Below are 20,315 nucleotides of genomic sequence, written 5' to 3' on the forward strand. Positions count from 1 at the left end.
TATTTGCAGCTTTCCTCCTTCTTTGTTCCTTCAGCAACTCCTCCTGCATTTGGATGATTGCGGAGCCAACCGCAAGCCACTTCTCCTCGGACTCCAGCATCTCAGTAACCAAGCTCTCCGGGGTCCCGCTCCTGCCCAGCACCTGGTTTAAGCTCCTTCTCTCCATCGCAAATCGTGGGCAGTGAAACATCACATGCTCTGGATCCTCCGGTATGCCATCGGTCTCCCCATGTTTTCGCTCAAGCCACACCCTAATGTTGGGAATGAGCCTGTGCGTCCACCGACCTTTCGCAGACTCATCCCATCTGCGTTGCCAGAGATCAAGCGCCTCTGACCTTGCCGCATTTCTACGCTGTGCATGCCCCTCCATATGGCTTGCATTGTACAGGACACTCATTTCTTTGGCCAGAATGTCAACCGGGATCATGCCTGCCACCACCAATACTGCCTCATCTGATGTGGTTCTAAAAGCACTGCAAACCCTCAAAGCCATCCGCCGGTAAACCGAGTTCACCTGCTTCCGTCTCTGAGAGTTTGCAAGTGCCTCTGCCCACACAGGCGACGAGTAGAGCAGGATGGAGCGCACCACTCCGGCTAGCACCAACCTCCGGCAATGTTTCGACCCACCAATATTTGGCAACATTTTTGCAAGTGCCATGGTGGCACTGGCTGCCTTTTGGCATGCATACTCTAGGTGCTCCCTAAAACTCAATTTGGTATCAATTATTACCCCCAGGTATTTGATAGCCGGCTTTGATACGACCGTATGTCCACCGACCTCCACTTTTACAGTATTATTTTTCCTGCGTTTCGTTATCAAGACCGCTTCCGTTTTCGCGTCCGCCAAGGTCAGCCCGGCCTTTTCTAGCCAGGACTTTACCGCTCTCACTGTTTCCGTTGCGTAAACCTCCACATCTTTTGGGTGTTTTGCTGCAACAACCACAGCTAGGTCATCAGCAAAGCCGACAATCGTAGTCCCCTCTGGGACGGGAAGAGCAAGCACCCCATTATACATGATATTCCACAACAGGGGACCAAGTACCGATCCCTGTGGTACCCCGGCTGTGACAATGTACTCTTTGGGGCCCTCATCCGTCCCGTACCAGAAAGTCCTCTCTGAGAGGTAGTTTTCCACCAAATTCGCTAAGTATCCGGGGACACCTATGTCAGCCAACGCCCGTTTAATTCTATTCCAGTTGGCCGAGTTGAATGCGTTTTTGACATCCAACGCCACCACGGCACAGCAGCCCCCAGAAATCAGTGCACCTTTTGCCAGGTTTACCACCATGCCAATTGCGTCCACCGTAGAGTGGGCGCGTCGGAAACCAAACTGGCGTTCCGACAAACCATTGCTGGCTTCGACGATGGGCAGGAGTCTGTTGTAGATGACTCTCTCCATCATCTTCCCCATTGTATCCAACAGGCAGATAGGACGATACGCCGCTGGGTTTCCAGGTTGCTTGCCAGGCTTCGGAAGCAATACCAACTTTTGCTTTTGCCACTGGGCAGGGAATATTCCTTCTTTTAGGTACGCCTCGAAGGTGTTAGCGAAAAGGTCGGGCCTAGTTTTCACTGCCAGTTTCAAAGCTCGGTTGGGGATGCCATCCAAACCTGGGGCCTTGTTATCACCGAACCTACCACATATTTCCCGCAGCTCCTCCACAGTTACAGGCGGTATTATGCCGTCATTTGGCTGGACAAAAACTTGCCTTCCCCTATTTTCGTGGTGAGGGAACAGAGTGGTAACAATCTGTTTCAGGAGGCGCGGACAGGTCACCTGGGGTGATTTCCGCAGCCTTTTCATCACCACTCTGTAAGCCTCGCCCCAAGGGTTTATGTCGGCATGGTCGCACAGCTGTTTGAAGCAGTTCTTTTTGCTCCTCCGAATGGCTTCCTTTAGGCGGCCACGCAATTGCTTGTGTGCCTCCTCTCGACCGTCGCCACCGGGTTTTCCCCTGAGCCTCTGGCAAAGCCTCTTTGCCCGAAAACATGCGGCTCGCAAACTTGCGATTTCATTGTTCCACCAGTAGTTGGGTTGCCTACTGGGGAGCAATCGCCTTCTGGGCATAGTAGCATCGCATGCTTCCGTCACCCATCGAGTGATCTGGGTGGCTTTCTCTCCAGCCGTACCATTCAGGGATATGTCGGATTTGAGCACCGCGGAAAACGTGTCCCCCTCGAACACTTTCACTGTCCAGCCAAGCATACCACCCGGCATTTCGCGAAAACTCTTTTTCGAGCTCGATCCGCCCTTGATCTCTATGCAGATTGCCTGGTGGTCGCTGTGAGTATAGTCCTCACTGACATGCCAAGCGATTCTACTGGCTAAAGTGGCACTCACGTATGTCAGGTCCACTATAGACCCCAGGCCCCTTCCCCGGAAAGTGTACGAAGACCCAACATTCGCCAGTACCACGTCCAGCTCCGCGAATGCTTCGAGGAGAACACGTCCCCTCACATTAGTTATCCGGCTGCCCCATTCAAGAGCCCATGCATTGAAATCGTCTCCTATTATGATCGGCCAACGTCCTCTTGCATCCAAAACAAGAGCAGCAAGCATCCGCTCATACTCGACGAGTGTAGCGCTGGGTGGAGCATAGCAGCTGTAGATGTGGATGCCCTTCACCTTCGCTCTGATGAAGCCCTCCTCCGGGTGCTCCATTATTTCCTGGAAGGCTTGTTCTCCACAAGTCCACAGCGCTGCTTGGCCCGTTTGGTCTTTAATCCAAACGCTACCACCGCGGTTTCGGTATGGTTCACTTAGTATGGCCACATCGACGTTTTTCTCGCGGATGGTTTGCGCGAGTAGATCCTGCGCCGCCTCGCAGTGGTTGAGGTTGATTTGTATTAACCTCATCTGCGATTTGTGCTAAGGGCTCTCCTGTATTCCGGGCATCTGCTGCTGCCTGCAATGTGCCGATGGTCCACACCCTCCTTTCCTTTGCACAGTAGACAATTTGGGTCAGCTCCGCAGTCCTTGCTGATGTGGCCTTCCACTCCGCATCTCCTGCATTGCTTTGACCTATCATTTGGGTTAGTGCATGACTTCGCAATGTGACCAAAGCCAAGGCATCTAAAGCACCGTTTTAACGCCACCTGTTCCCTAAGGCGACAGATTACCCAGCCTATTCTCACTCTGCTAACAGTTTGAGTGCGTTCTCCACTGGTAGGCTGATGATGGCAGTTTGTGTTCCCCCATAGGCTTTCCTTAGCGTTTTCACCGCTGACTCTTGTAGTCCGGCAAGATCGAACTGTTTCTCCAACGCTTCGCGAACCTCCTCCTTCGTCGTGATTTCATCTATATCTTGGCAGATTATAAGTGATCTCCGGCCTGCTAGCTCTTATGTCGGCTTCCTGTCCTAAAGTCTTCCCGATTTGGCTCAAGAATTTGTCTGCGGTTACATCCTTGGATTTCTTAAGTTCCAACATAAGATCTGCCTTCTGGGACCGTCTAATGCGGCTGACGTTGTCTCCCAAATTGGTGAGTTCGGGGTCTGCCTTCACTTTCCTGAGAATGTCGGCGTATGACCCTTCGCCCCGTTTGGAAATGAAAATCACCTCCGGTCTAATCTTCCTCCGATAACTTTTTTTCCGCGGTTCTACCTTCCTCCAAGCTTCCGCATCCGCCTTTGAAGGTTCGATCCCTTTTCTCGAGGTAGCCACTGCAGTACTTTCCCTGGTAGCTTCAGACGTACTTTTCATGAACTCCGCCTTTTTGGGAGTTGAGTCTTTTTTTCTTTTCGGGGTTTGCTGGCCTGTTGAGTCATTCAGCTTCTCGCGCAGCCTCTTCCCCGGTTTCTCCCCTTTTGTGTTTTGAACCGGCGTTACTTGAGTTGCCTGGTTCACTTTTCCAATCGGCGACTTCCCTACTCGTTCATCCTGGGCCTTGCCGTACGTCAAACGGATGCCTCTTATCATGGCCCTTATATTTTGGTGAATGTTCCTGCGCTCCTTTATAAACTCACACAGCTCCATGATCTTTTTACCGAGGGCAGTAAAGGCAGCTCCAGACTGATCATTGCCCAAAACATCGCTCGGGTGAATCGGCGTCAGCGATTCTTCCTCATCGAAGACTCCCGCTATATGCTTCCCACTGGGGGTAGCGATCGTGGGGGCTTGTGCCCGTGTGGGAGGGGATCTGCGAAAAATCGAGCTCTTTCTGAACGGATCCATCACTGGAGCCAGTTCAAGTTCCTCCCGTACGCTTGTAACATTAGATGCCACAGTAGCCAAGGTTCCCACACTGCGGTCGTTGGATATCGACGGCCGGGAGCCCACTTGCTCACTCCCAAAAACCGCCGGCACTGGGTTTCCGAAGCCCTGCACTGTAACTTCATTCTTCTTCTGCTCCTCCATGTTTGGTTTTATTTCTGGGTATCCTTCCCATAGCCAATTTTTATCCACGGGCGGGCGTTTACTTCCCACCTACCCGGCCTGCGCATAAACACGCCCATACATGCACATCTCCGGATGCGTGCATGTGCATGGCCATGACACATTCGCCGAGCATTCCCTTATCCGCACGAAGGGACGCGCCTGATGGGAGATTTGGCAACTCCACACATGCTTGAGATACTATGATTATTAGTTACACTATACCCAGCAAAAGGGGCACAATAGTTCTTTAAGGACGCGGTGCGGCTTTCCCTTAACAGAATAATAGTAATAATCGGCATTTAAAGTTTTTCAAAAGATTCCTCCACTTTTTGGCCATCTTCCCACACCCCCAACACATATAGATTTTCAAGGTCGTTTTCTCTTCTAAACAAATGATCACGAATTTCGCTCCTTTCCTCCAAATTCTCAATCTTAAGAGAAATATCGGGATTAATTTAACTGTAGTGCGGGAATGCCTACGTAGATTGATTAACTTGCTGAGCACTTTATAGAGTATCTAAGACTACTACATGAGACGCCGTTTACGGAGATAACATATGTACAATAGGCACCTCGGATTGTGAAATGGTTATTGGGGGAGGTTATCTGTTGAAGCTTCCATATCTACGCGCTAGTACTCCACGATATCAATGAAGTTATAAACAAAAAGTATGAAATGTATCATAATATTTACTCGGATCGCGTCGACTATAAAAGATTGCGCCTCTGATATTGCTCTGTAGTGTTCGATGTACCATTACAGAATGGTTGACGTGCTCCATTGCTATAATAGTTAGAGCTTTAAGTCGCACTTGAAAAAAATTGAGAAGTTTCAGTGTTTTAGTTTAATTTCATAAATAGTTCTTGAATTTACGGATCCTTTTTGGTGACAATGATTCAATCAATTCTGTCGTTTTTGTGGTCCCAGTGGTCACTGCTTGTAGGCGTAGGACTTTTCGCTATCTACAAGTGGTTGACTGCGACTTATGACTTCTTCGAGAAGAAAAACGTTCCCTATGACAAGCCTGTGATTTTCTTCGGGAATATGAGGTCGATGGTTCTGCGTCAGGAGTCTATGTTTGATATGTTCAAACGATTCTATATGAAATACAAGGATGACAAGTGAGTTGAATTTTTAAGGAAGAATTTGGTGAAAATGATAAAAAGAGTTTGAAAGTTACGCAAAAATCCATAATCATTGTGAGGAAAGGGGAGCTGAATTTCCAGGAGAATCCTATATTATTGTGTATCTACAATTCATTGTTTAATTAGATTTTAATTGGCAATCTTGTCTGAGATAAACAAGTGCTTCTGAATTAATATATGTATAATTCCCAGTGACTATGGTCATGGACTTACATAGAGCAGAAGTCAATTAAATGTTTATGATCCATGCATATTAAACTAATGGAATCTATTACTGACAGAATTTGATCTAAGTTCGTAACTTGAGTACTGCGTGTGTATTTATCTTATGTAAGTTGAGTATCTAATGTCAGAGTCAGTTTTAGCGTGGTTGGAAGTAGCTGTAGGAAATTATTGCTACCCGAGTGGCCGTCAAGCTTACGTACGTTACAGACGATAGGAGGGAAGGAATCCCTATTGCAACTGAATAAATAGTAGATGTAATTAATTTCACATCAATACATCATTTTTTACCTAAGATAATTTACTTCTGAGCTTGAGATTTGAGATTCACTCCGAACCGAGGACTAGGTTTTCGATAAAGCGCCAGGTGGATGAGTTGCATATTTTGACAAAATGGAATTACTATCGCTCTAGTATCTTCTTTTTCTTCAGCCTTTGTCCCGTTCACAAGCGGGGTCGGCTCGTCGTGATCCGCTTCGCCATTTGGCTCTATCGAATGCCTGATCTGGGTGCAATCTCGCGGCTTTCAAATCCCCATCCAGCGTATCAAGCCACCGTTGCTTAGGTCTGCCTTTTGGTCGTTTACCATCGACTTCGATGTTCAGAGCAATCTTGGCAAGTGAATTCTCGTTTGCACGAATTGCGTGACCATACCATCGAAGACGCCTCTCTCGCAACTTTTCCACGATCGGTGCAACCCCATAACGATCGCAGATATCCTCATTTCGGATGTAATCTAAACGTGTGACGCCACTAGTCCAACGTAGCATCTTCATCTCCATTACCGCAAGACGCCGTTCATTGTCTTTTATGGTCGGCCAACACTCAGAACCATAGAGAGCGACTGAACGGACGACATTGCGGTAAATTTTAGATTTGGGACGTTCGTTGATACGTCGATCACAAAGGACACCAGTTGTGGAACGCCACTTCATCCAGGTTGCGTTAATGCGTGAAGCAATTTCATAACGCAGTTGTCCATTGCCTGATAGCGTTGACCCGAGGTATTTAAATCGCTCAGTTCTGGGCAGATCACTGCCGCTGACAGTGATTGTGCCTGTGTCATGAGGATCGGTCGTCAAAAATTTTTGTTTAAATTCAATTTGAGACCGTGTTGCATGAGGCGATCATTCCATTTTTGAACAAGTTGCTCAAGATCATTTTTGCTATCAGATGCTAGGAAAATATCATCTGCATAAAGCAGTGTATAGGGTGCTGGACGTTGGATATCCCGTGTGACGGTGTCCATTACAAGGACAAAGAGGAGTGGTGAGAGGGCACTTCCTTGATGAACACCAACAGAGACACGAAGCGGTTTTGATACGCCCGCCATACTTCGAACTTTACTTTTCGGATCGTGGTAGAGCAATTGAACCCAGCGCACGAGTTCTTCTGGCACGAAGTGTTGTCGTAAAGCATACCAGATGAGTTCGTGTGGTACACGGTCAAATGCTTTCTCTAGATCCAGAAAGGCAATGTAAAGAGGGCGATGCTTCTCACGGTGTTTCTCCATGAGTAACCGCGCAGCGTGTATTGCGTCAGTAGTTCCGCAGTTCTTGACAAATCCGGCTTGATTCACGGTTATTTCAACGATTTCGCGAATACGGTTGTCAAGAATGCGTTCAAAAATCTTCATGGTATGGGAATCTTGGTTAGTTTTTCCACTAGAAGAGCCCCCTTCAGCTCCAATCGTGGTAAAGTTATTTTTGCTCTCAGAGGCTTTACACCGGTCCTGACACACTAGAGGGTATTTATTATTCTGTTAGGGGAAGGTACACTACGTCCTTAAAGAATTTTCCCTTCTACTGATTATAGTACACCTATTGACTATAATATATTAAACAAGTCTATAACCGTCAGCAATTTTACTTCCAAGTTTTCTTCCAGATTACCTGGTACTCGAACGTGTTTCAAATTTCTTATCGAAGTGAAACCTCTTTGTCACGTTATCCCTTGGTATCAATAATCTGGGGTGTTTCCTAGAAAGAATATCAATCTTTCTTCGATTTAGGTAGCTCTCCGCCTCACTGATACTCTTGGCCATCCTGAAGATCGTCCTGCTTGCATATACAGATGAAGAGGATACACATGCAAAACGGTCTTCGCAGTTTATTTAATTCGCTGGCTTGTATGCTGAGTTTACTTCTTTCTGGCCAGCTTACCGTCCGACGGGTAATCATTGGCCTTACTATTGCAGTATATATCCAAAATAGTGTCTTTGGGGTGCAAACAAAACCTTATTAAAATCGGTTTACTGTCTGTCTGTCTGTCCGTCTGTCTGTCTGTGTGTCTTTTTTTTTTTCCCGATGGAAGGTGGAAAGCTTCAAAAGCTACCGCAGGCTCCTGCCACACGGTTATGTGGGACTCTTACCCACTAAAACCACCTCCTTCTCCTTCCACTCTCCCCGCGGGACTCCCATTTGGTATTACGTCGTGTTCCTCTCGCGTTCATTCTTTCGGATAACTTCCTCCTGCCTAAGCTTCTTTCCGATGGCTGTAATCACTTTTTCAACTTCGGTCCATATCCCCTTGGCTTTCACCATAAGCTCCATGATATTTTCGGGTGTAAAGTGCTCCCCGGTTGTAGCTTCTAATGTAGCCCTTTGGGTTTCGAATCTGGGGCAGTGAAAAAAGACGTGTTCTGCGTCCTCTGGAATGTTTGCACACTGTGGGCAATATGGCGAATCATCGCGCCCAAATCGATACAGATATGCTCGATAGCCTCCGTGTCCGCTCAAGAATTGAGTTAGGTCGAAACCTACTTTGCAGTGAGGTCGCTCGATCCATTTCCGGATATCCCATATGATTTTATGAGTCCAACGGCCTTTTTCTGACTCGTCCCACTTCTCTTGCCATTCCGCGACAGTTTCAGCTCGTGCGAACTGTCGCCGACGGGCAGGAGATTCTCCGGTGAGGTATGTTCGATCGTAAAGTCGTTGTATTCCTGCTATCACGCAAGCTGCTTCATTAGAAATTGTTCTGTAAGCGCAACATGTTCGGAGTACACTTATGCGATACGCAGCTCCAATTTTTTTTTTTATTTATTATATTTGCCAGTGCATCTGCCCATACTGGGGCTGCATACAGTAGGATCGAACTGACCACCCTTGAAATAAGGAGTCGACGGCTCGGCCTTGGGCCACCTATATTTGGTAGCATTCTCGCAACCAGCGCTCCGATGTTATATGCCTTGGTTGCTGCATCCTCCACATGCAACCTGAAATTCAACCTCTGGTCAATCATTACACCTAAGTACTTAAGTGCAGGCTTGGAATAAATTGTTTGCGTTCCAACTTTGATCTTCATGGAAGTGCACTTTCTCCACTCTGCGAGCTGTAGATCAGCATTCTCTAACCAGGATTTAATCTCATATACTGCTTCATTTGCATAGAGCTCGGCTTCCTCGAGAAGGCGTGCAACAACCGTCACACCAATATCGTCCGCGAAACCAATGGAGGCCACACCAGTAGGAAGGTCTAGGGTCAGTACCCCGTTATACATAATAATCCACAAGAGTGGCCCTAGGACAGACCCTTGCGGAACTCCGCATGTCGTTTGGTAGGATTTCATTCCTTCATCTGATTCGCAGCACAGAGTCCTATCGATTAGGAAGTCGGCAACAATACGCACCAGGTACTTCGCCACGCCTAAGTTAATTAGGGACTCAAGTATCTTGCTCAATTTAGCGGAATTGAAGGCATTCTTCACATCAAGTGTAATCACTGCACAACATTTGCCCTCGTCAAGTGCGGTCTTAGCTGTGTTTGCTACTAGGACAAGTGCATCCGTTGTAGACCTCCCCTTTCGAAAACCGAACTGATTTTCGGAGAGATAGCCATCCTTTTCGGCAATTCGAATTAATCTGTTATAGATTACTCGTTCGAATAGTTTGCCAGTATTATTTAGAAGGCATATCGGCCTGTAGGACGAAGCTTCACCCAAAGGTTTGTTTGGCTTGGGGACTAGAATTAATTTCTGCTTCTTCCATTGTGTAGGAAATACTCCTTCTTTAAGGCATGTGGTGAACGCCTCGGCAAACATATTTGGAGCTATTTTTACTGCTGCCTTCAGAGCTTTATTGGGGATGCTATCCAAGCCAGGTGATTTATTTCCAACAATTTTATCCGCAGCTTCGAGGACCTCCTTTTCGCTTACCGTGGGAACTTCCGCGGTGTCTATCTCGACAGTGGGAAGGTTAGTGGTACTCACATTCTGTGGGAAAAGATCCGTTACTATTTCATCAAGCAGAGTAGGGGAAGAGATCGATGGGGAGCGTTTGCCTTTAACTTCCGATATTACGGTTTTATAAGCGCCACCCCAGGGGTTCGTGTCAGCTTCATTACACAGTCGCTTAAAGTGTTCGCATTTACTTTTCATGATGGCCACATGTAGTTTCTTCCGAGCGTTTTTATATTCTTCATGTAATTGCTCGTATCCAGATCGGTTTCTATTTCGCTGGCTGCGCCTTCTGGCCTTGAGGCAGGCCTTGCGGCATTCTCCGATTTCAGAATTCCACCAAAAGTTCGGAACTCGCTTCTGTGATACAACATACCTTGGCATGGATGCGTCACATGCTCGTCGCAACTTCTCGCCAATCTGCAGAGCTTTATTTTCTGCGCTTCCTTCTAGCGCTGTATTTTGCTGCAAAACCTCTCCGAAAATCTCCTCGTCAAACCTATTAGCTGCCCACCTTTCAGCTCTCGTCCGAGACCGTTTCATTCGTTTTCCATGTCTGATTTCAAAAATGATGGCCTGGTGGTCGCTATGTGTATATTCGTCACTGACATACCACTGCAGATCCTTAGCTAAAACATCGCTAACAAAAGTGACATCTATCACGGACCCCATTTCTCTCTTACGGAAAGTGTTCACGCATCCAGTGTTAGCCACTACAAGATTCAGACGAGAAAGAGCTTCGAGTAATATTCGTCCTCTTGCGTCTGTCTGTCTGTCTGTCTGTCCGTCACACGCATTTTTCTCGGAGACGGTTATAGCGATTGACACCAAATTTGGTAGAAAGGTGGGAACTGTGAACGCTCACGCATATAGTGAGTTACATCCTCTGACGAAGAATTTAAGCGGGGGTCACCATACATGCAAAAGGGGGGTGTAAATTTTTTTTTCATCAAATATAGTCATGTGGGGTATCAAATTAAAGGTCTCGGTTAGTACTTTTCGAAGCCGGTATTAGTTTTGACTTTTGCTGAAAAGGTGGGGAGTGCGGGGGGTTGAAAGTGGTCATTTTTTTAACGAACCCATTCTCAGGAACTACCAAACCGAAAAATCTGAAAAAAATCAGGGGGCTGCCACTATATGGTGCCTAGACTCCGAAATACCCTCCATATCGATACCTGTTCAAATAAAGTTAATAATAGTATATTATAATACTATAATTTTTAGTAATTGACAGGAAAACCCCCCTTAAGTTCACCCTAGAATCACAAAATTGCAAAATTGCAGCAATGTAGGCTACAGTATAGATCATGATCCTGCCAAATTTGGTGAAAATCGCACTATTACTAACAAAGTTATACTAGGTCAAATCTGCGCTCCTCTCCAAATTCAAGACTATGAATGTCAATATCACTTGAAAGTGGCTTTTTTTCACATAATATATGCATAAAAATATGCATCTATTATGTGAAACATGCTAATCGGACAAATGCACGCCCAAATCTCCTTATAAACGAAATACACAAAACCTTTCATACCTGAAGCGTCTAACTTCCGGTTTCCCGACTTGTTTCCTGCTATGAACCTGTCATCAGAGCCCTCGTAGCATTCCGACAAGTACTTCCGACATGCTTCTTCCAGAGTAATTTTTGGTCTAGTGAAATTCCCAAATATTTCGTTTCATCTCCGTTTCATGTAACCTTATGGCTCTCAGGCGATCAAGCTTACGTTTCCTTGCGAATGGAAATATGGTATTTTTGGCTGGATTAATACGCAGGTCCACCTTTCTGAATCAGGCACTAATAACGCTTAGTGCAGCTTGGATTCAATCACCTGGACGCGTATTCCAGTATTCGTTAGCTCTTCCAGGGGTTCTACTACCATAATCCACATAAGCGGTGATAGTACCCCGCTCTGTGGACAACCTTGAGTGGTATTCGTGATAATGGAATTGGTTCCTGTCGGTACTTCTATTTGTGTACTTTCCAGCATTCTGCCCATCCAGAAAGCCAGGATAGTTCCCTCTGCCTTGCGGATCGAGGCATCTTGTATCTCTGTATGCCATGTGTTATCAAATGCTTTCTGGATACCCAAAAATGTTGTTGCCTTTCGTCGTAGATTAGGATCCCGAGAAATGAGTTCTGAGAAGGAGATGTATCCGGTCCTTCTCATTCTCGGTAAATGTACAGCCTTGTTGCTTCTGTGGATTGTTCGATCCCTTTACAGAATTTCCTGAATGTGTTCCGTTTTGCTTCCTTAATCGCGATGCAATACGCAGTCAGTGCATTTTTGTATCTGGACCAGTTTCAGTTTTGTTTTGCCCAGTTGAAGCGTTTTTGTACCTCTGTTCTTATTCTGACTTGGTCCTATTCCACCATAGTGCATCCCTTGATGACTTAGTATAGCCGGCCAACTGGCTTCATTCTTTTTATTTCGTCGAATCTGATTATTCCGTGATCCGACAGAGAGTGCTCATCTTAGACCCTCCACTTCCTAACCAACCCGTTCAACAGAGTATTCCTTCGAGTTATGTCTAGTACTCCTTTAGTGCAGGTCACGAATGTTGAAATGTTCCCTATGTTATGAATTTCTAAATTATTGCTGAGAATAACCTCAAGAAGATAATTACCTTTTTGATTGGCGTCGCTGCTTCCCCAGATTTCGTGATAGACGTTGGCATCGCAGCTGAGGCGAATTGGTAGCGCCGTCCTCTCATAGTACTTCATCAGTCTAACGACTAGCTCCGGTATGATCATCTCCTGTGAAGTAGTTCGTTGCCACGACTGCCTCTCGACTGCTCCCCCGGCTTTCAGTGAGACTTGGATAGTCATAAAGTCTTCGGTCGGGAACTCTGAAGGATATATATATTTTAAATTATGTTTAAGAATGATGCAAGTTTTTGGTTTTTCACAAAAGGAGTCCCAAATGACCTGCATGCTTCTTCCTCGCAGACCGCGAATCTGTCTCGGTACAGTTACGAATGTTATCCTTGCAACTTGCCCTTGCAATTACTACAGATGAATCTTTTGCATGGTGGTGGTTTACCTGGGCTATCTTTGTGCTGGCCATTGGCTCCCTAATTGTTGGACCTCTTCTTCACTGTCGTAGTATAACCCTCTTCGATATGGCGCTTTCCTTCACGTCCTCTGTCCACCCTAAGCCTTGGAAGATCTATGTCTAGGTCGTTCAGCTTCTCCTCTTCACTGGGCAGCAGTTCTACTTCCCTGCTTGATCCAGTCCTTTCCGCCTCTATAGCCACCGAGATTCCTTCCTATGTTTCCTCCAAAATATCTTTCCTCTACTTTTTCCTTTAGTTCATATGGCAACCTCGCCTTTTGATGGCCTTCTGGGATCGGTCATCCACCCCGATCGTGAGGATTTTACCTTTCTCCTCCACTTTGCTTCTGAAGACTCTCTATAATCGCATATGGAGATCCTCATTCTAAGGAATTAGGAGACCCATGCGATCCTCCGCATCAAGTCCTGCAGCTTTACGAAGAAGCAATGTCACTGTGAGTGTTCCTGATATATCATCGGCAGCACATGTCGACAGTTCTACTCCTTCCCAGCTTAACAATTTAGAGACTATTGTCCAAAGCTACATTGCAGTGTTTTCCGTCGTGCAGTCTATCAGAATGTCACCTGTTCGAAAGCGTATTCCGATGAAGACAAGCTTCGCAGTCAATGGCTTGCACATCTGCCTGTAAGTGAAACGTTTTTGACAGTATAGCCAATTGAATGCCCTTCACCGCACTAGCATATCTAACGACGGGCTTCCCGACTCCTGCCTTCACCCCTGATTTAGCCGCGATTTCTCCCCTCCTGAGTTCAGGTTTGCAGTTTTGGGAGCATTCCCTCCCGCTTTCTCGGATTCGATAAAGATGGTTTAGGTTTGCCCACAGTCTTCTTAATAGCCTCTTCTGGTATCAGGCTTTCCTTCGATAACGCAGGTACTTCTAATGTCTGATATATTGTTTGTCCCTGCTTTTTGAGCAATGATCTTTGTCCTCGTGGTATGACAATGTGGACCTTGACGCCACTGCTTGACGCCGCAACTTCTCCCTTGTCATAGTTCCTCGTACCACGGTAAGATCAAACTTACTCACTGAGGCCACGAGGTACCAATGGAAGTCCCTTCGAATAGAGTTAATTACCCACGGCTGCAAACTGTCTAACGAGCGCGGCTCGCGTGACACCCTGAATCGGGGAGATATTTTTCGACTCCCCAGTCTAGATCCGTAGCGTTTTGTTAATAGTAGGGTCACCTAGTTCAGAGTATGGCTATCACCACTCACTAATGGTCCTGGTAGACAAGAGGCTTGGCTCCTAGGGAAGCACATATAAACCTCACAGCGACTCAAATCCCCTCAGAGACGGACAGGTTGGTCCCAGGGAGTTATATTCTATCTGGAGTAAATGTTACCCCGTTGCGAGGGGTCAATAAGTGTACTGCTGGTAACATTTACTCCTCCTTGTATGTCCACTGTTTTAAGGCGGACGACAAGTCTGATGCGCGAGAGTATCCATGTAGCTTTTTTCTTTGGTTCTTTGAGTATTAAACCCCTCGCGGGAGCCGAATAGACTTCAAAATTGATAGTTCGGCTGCCAAGCGGATCTCGTTCAATAACTCGCGATCGTTGTCGCCCACTTACGGAGGATCTCATCTCATATACCAAATTACGATCTCCAATGATCCTGCTGCATTTTAGAATTGCAGAGTCCTTCAAAACTAAATCCCTCAATCCCAGCCCTCTACAAGTCTTGTATTTTGTTGTTAGTTCATTGAACTGCTTAGCCAAATTTGCTGCAGTTACTCGTATCTAATCTTTGTTAATATTCACAATACTTTTCCGACTATCCATTTATTTTATGCTTTCCATTCATTTACGGCTATAAATTTGTGCGCAATTAGATATTCCATCCTGAAGTGGTTTCAAGTGTGGCAGTACGAATGGAGCTTTACGCTGAAATTGTTTGAAAGTATCTGATTAAGCACCTAGTCGTTATCTTTTTGATTAAACGTTGCTTTTATCTTTGTCAGTGGAATTTCTGTATGTTTAGCCCCTTATCTTACACATTACAAACAATAATATTTTTCCCAAAATTTTTGCATTAGAAAAACAAAGGAAAAACGTAACATACTCAGTGACCCATTGGTAGATCTACGAATAGTACCTTTGTTTGGGTAATGTCTGAATTTCTTCATTCAGTACATCCGTTGCTGCCAATACTTATTTACTTTTAGTTCTTTTCAAAGAACTCCCGAGAAATTCACGGTCTCACTTAACTGCTAAGCTTAGGTTTGGCATTTACGGTGACCTTAAGGGCTCTGTTCGGTACGTCGTCCAGGCCCGGAGTTTTGTTGTCATCTATTCCGCTACAGATGCCCAACAGCTGCAGTGGTTACTGCGAGAATTGCCGTCATATTCACAGATCTCTGAAATGTGTCAGTCCCCCCTTTCGCTGGAGGAATAACCCCTGGATGATTTTTAACAAAAGAGTAAGGTACATGATCTGTCGGAATAATCGGCCTCTCAAACGTCCCATCAAAATTCGATTAGCTCCCTCACGGATTTACGTCCGCTTCATCCCCTCTTGCTTCGCTGGATGGCAAACATGTCCCTTTTGCCCCTGATCACTCCTACGTACTGCACTCTGAGCCGTTCGTCTGGCTCAGTGGCAATCGAAGACTGGCCAATTCACAATTTCACCAGTAGATGGGCCATTTACTGGAGAATGATCACCTCCTAGGCATGGAGGCGTCACATGCCTTGGCAATGAATTGTGTGTCATGGAGAGCCCTCTCACAGAGTAGGGCTGACAAAGGTCAAGTCTAGGATTGAGGAAGATCCCGCTTTGCGAAATGTGCCTATATCACCTTGATTGGCCAAAATTTAATCCAACTGGGTAAAAGCCTCTAGTAGACTTCGGCTTTTGCCCAACTCTCCCTGCCTCCCCACTCGAGGGCCCAAGCGTTAAAGTCACCGGCAATCTACTTTGTACTTCGTCCCATTGCATCGAGAATAAGATTGTCTAACATGTTTTCAAATTCAGATTATGTGAAACTGGGTGGGACGCAGCAGCGGTACATGTACGCACCGTTTATTTTCGCCCGCACGAAACCACTGGCCGACCTACTCATGGAACATTATATAGCTTGATGACCGCACGTCCATATCGCCGCTCCACCAGACAATCCATACGCCACCGTCACGGTTTGTGTAGGGTTCACTTATGATGGCAATTTCCATCTCAGAAGTCATAAATGGTCTGCTCAAGTAAGCCCTCAGATACCTTGCAATGAGAGAGATTTATTTCAATAAACCTCATTTTTTCATTGTAGTCAGTGCCAAAACCAAAACCGAAAGAACGAACAACATCGAATCGCACTGGTCAAACGGGAAGAATAAAGATAGGAGACTACAACTTTGAGATCGTTGAAAATTTCTCCAGTCTAGGGTCGAAAATCACAACCGATAGCAGATATGACGATGCATTCTGCGCACGGTTGTTGGCAGCCAACAGAGCCTATTTCAGCTTACAAAATTGTTTCGCTCGAAACGCTTTACCATAGGATCAAAGCTCTTACTGTACAAGACAATGATCTTGCCATGCATTAGGAAATGCATTCCTTGGAGACTTGGAGAAGACTCCCCTGAAGAATTTTTGGCATTCTACATGAAGATGGACGATTCCCTAGCCTACATAACGAGGAAATCTACGAGCATTATCACTGCCGTCTGGTTGTGTATAAAATTCGGCTCAACAGGTTGCGGTGGGTGGGTCACTTAATTCGTATGGATGAGGATGGTCCCACTCAAAAAGTCTATAAGGCCAATATCTATGGTAGAAAAATAAGACTAAGCAGACCCTTTCTGAGGTGGAGCAATGGCGTAGGTCAGGACAACAGACAGCATCTAAGGATATTGAATTGGTGGACCTAGGCACAAAACCGGAGTGTCTGGAGTTCCTTATTAAGGCAGGCCTAAACCGGATACCGGTTGTTGCGCCGTTGGTGATGATAATCAATTTGCTTGTGCAATACTTTCCCCAATTTTCAGATGCTCTTACTTACGTCGTTTCCGATGCTCATCACTCTGTGTAACATGTAAGCAAGCTCTCAACTTCTTGTACACCAATCTATCTAACCTTTTTCCCTCCGCCTCAGGAGCCTGCTCTCTTACCCATTCTGGTTCTCCACTGCGATCCATAAGAAGCTTCATCTGAAGCATGGTACATGGGAAAAATAAATAGTAAAAATCTTTCGGAAGTCATCTCTCTGATCTGACAGTCCAGGCAAAAGTATCTCGCTGTATCAAGACCGCATTAGTATACAGATACTTCAAACCCTTATAATGTCACATCCGCAGCATTCAAAATTTCCCAGCCTTCTCACTTTTTTATCAAGTTTCCAGTTTCCTCTGCTGACTCGCCTCAATCATCGTGCGACTTACTTTGTAACTCTCTCTCCTCTCCTCTATGTATGACTCCTTTCCTCCTTCTTCCTGCCTCCCCGGCTAAGTGCAGTATACCCAGCATCTTCCTTATCCGAGTACCTCATTGGCAATCTTATCATTTTATCGACCTGTAGGAAGAGGCTCTGATTATTCTTATGCACAAAAATGACAATAACCCTTATCGTTCTACTTTCTTCCCTCATTGCTAGTAACCAACTAGACCTAATTAATTTAGTCATTTACACGGATTTTTCTAAGGCTTTTGACTCTTTTAATCACATGGGACTTTTGTTCAACCTTGCCTTCCTTAACATTTCCCTGCCATTCATTGCCATGGCTCACCCATTACCTATTTAGCCGTTGCTGCAGCGTTCCTTCTGATAGCTGCTATCCCATCCCTTCCTTTCTCCTCTGATGTTCCAGAAGGTTCTATTTGGCGTCCATTTTTATTTCTAGTCCTCATTAACTATCTTCCCTTTCTTGGGCGAATCTTGTATTTGAGCACCATCCAAGACCCCGGCGTAGCCTGCGACGATAAGCTGCGCTGCCACAGACACTGCTACAGACTATTCCGTTCCTCCTCTGACTTTGACTCTGTCCAACCCTGTTTAACGCTTTCAAACTTGATACCTATCCGCTTTTACCAACTCATGTCTACATCATTTCAAAGCACTACTCTGGCTTCAAACAATATCAAATGAAAACAAGTCGGGAAACCGGAAGCTCTGCGCTTCAGGTATGAAAGGTTTTGTGTATTTCCTTTATAAAGAGATTTGAGTGTGCATTTGTCTCATTAGCATGTAGCACGTAAAATATGCATATATTATGTGAAAATTTCCACTTTCAAGTAATATTTACATTCATAGTCTTGAATTTGCAGAGAAGCGACAGTTTTGACCTAGTATAACTTTGTCAGTAATAGTGTGATTTTCACCAAATTTGGCAGGATCATGCTCTATACTGTAGCCTACATCGCTGCAAAATTTTGTGATTCTAGATTGAACTTAAGGGGGGTTTCCCTGTCAATTACAAAAAATTCTAGTAATGTAGTATTATTAACTTTATTTTAGCAGGTATCGGTATGGAGGGTATTTCGGAGCCTAGGCACCATATAGTGGCAGCCTCCTGATTTTTTTCAGATTTTTCGGTTGGGTAGTTTCTGAGAATGGGTTCGTTAAAAAATGACCACTTTCAACCCGCCGCACTCCCCACCTTTTCAACAAATGTCAAAACTAAGACCGGCTTCGAAAAGTACTAACCGAGACCCCACATGACTATATTTGATGAAAAAAAAATTTGCACCCCCCTTTTGCATGTATGGGGTCCCCCCCTTAAATTCGACGTGAAAGGATGTAACTCACTATATGCGTGAGCATTCACAGTTCCCACCTTTCTACCAAATTTGGTGCCAATCGCTATAACGGCCTCCGAGAAAAATGCATGTGACGGACAGACAGACAGACAGACAGACAGACAGACAGACGTTATGTTGTTATGCGGCTCCAAGCCTTACGACAGAGGAGTTCCATTCTTTGGTGGAGAGGCTAGCAACAGACGCACAAAACCATAGTCCTAAGATAGTGGCTGGAGATTTCAACGCATGGGCTGACGAATGGGGCAGCTGAGAAACGAACGCAAGAGGACGAATATTACTCGAAGCTCTTTCTCGTCTGAATCTTGTAGTGGCTAACACTGGATGCGTGAACATTTTTCGTAAGAGAGAAATGGGGTCCGTGATAGATGTCACTTTTGTTAGCGATGTTTCAGCTAAGGATCTGCAGTGGCATGTCAGTGACGAATATACACATAGCGACCACCAGGCCATCATTTTTGAAATCAGACATGGAAAACGAATGAAACGGTCTCGGACGAGAGCTGAAAGGTAGGCAGCTAATAGGTTTGACGAGGAGATTTTCGGAGAGGTTCTGCAGCAAAATACAGCGCTAGAAGGAAGCGCAGAAAATAAAGCTCTGCATATTGGCGAGAAGTTGCGACGAGCATGTGACACATCCATGCCAAGGTATGTTGTATCACAGAAGCGAGTTCCAAACTTTAGTGGAATTCTGAAATCGGAGAATGCCGCAAGGCCTGCCTCAAGGCCAGAAGGCGTAGTCAGCGAAATAGAAACCGATCTGGATACGAGCAATTACACGAAGAATATAAAAACGCTCGGAAGGAACTACATGTGGCCATCATGAAAAGTAAATCCGAACACTTTAAGCGACTGTGTAATGAAGCTGACACGAACCCCTGGGGTGGCGCTTATAAAACCGTAATATCGAAAGTTAAAGGCAAACGCTCCCCACCGATCTCTTCCCCTACTCTGCTTGATGAAATAGTAACGGATCTTTTCCCACAGAATGTGAGTACCGCTAACCTTCCCACTGTCGAGATAGACACCGCGGAAGTTCTCATGGTAAGCGAAAAGGAGGTCCTCGAAGCTGCGGATAAAATTGTTGGAAATAAATCACCTGGCTTGGATAGCAACCCCAACAAAGCTCTGAAGGCAGCAGTAAAAATAGCTCCAAATATGTTTGCCGAGGCGTTCACCAAATGCCTTAAAGAAGGAGTATTTTGCTACACAATGGAAGAAGCAGAAATTAATTCTAGTCCCGAAGCCAAACAAACCTTTGGCTGAAGCTTCGTCCTACAGGCCGATATGCCTTCTAAATAATACTGGCAAACTATTCGAACGAGTAATCTATAACAGATTAATTCGAATTGCCGAAAAGGATGGCTATCTCTCCGAAAATCAGTTCGGTTTTCGAAAGGGGAGATCTACAACGGATGCACTTGCCCTAGTAGCTTACACAGCTAAGACCGCAATTGACGAGGGCAAATGTTGTGCAGTGATTACACTTGATGTGAAGAATGCCTTCAATTCCGCTAGATGGAGTAAGATACTTGAGCCTGTAGCGACATGGTAATGACATGACAACA

At 45.6% G+C, this 20,315-nt stretch overlaps 1 protein-coding gene across 2 annotated transcripts in view; it reads left to right on the plus strand.

The window, feature by feature from the left end:
* The first annotated feature begins 5,059 nt into the window (after nucleotides 1–5,059).
* LOC119651360 (probable cytochrome P450 9f2) overlaps nucleotides 5,060–20,315 on the plus strand; it is a 109,169-nt gene continuing 93,913 nt past the window's right edge. The window contains exon 1 of one of the 2 annotated variants that reach the window (XM_038054929.1): nucleotides 5,060–5,499. In XM_038054929.1, the coding sequence (XP_037910857.1) occupies nucleotides 5,270–5,499 (230 nt within the window). In that variant the 5' untranslated portion in view covers nucleotides 5,060–5,269. The remainder of the gene's footprint in view (nucleotides 5,500–20,315) is intronic. The other variant, XM_038054925.1, reaches the window with a different exon arrangement.

Source organism: Hermetia illucens, chromosome 3 (assembly GCF_905115235.1).
Source record: "Hermetia illucens chromosome 3, iHerIll2.2.curated.20191125, whole genome shotgun sequence".
NCBI classification, from domain to species: domain Eukaryota; kingdom Metazoa; phylum Arthropoda; class Insecta; order Diptera; family Stratiomyidae; genus Hermetia; species Hermetia illucens.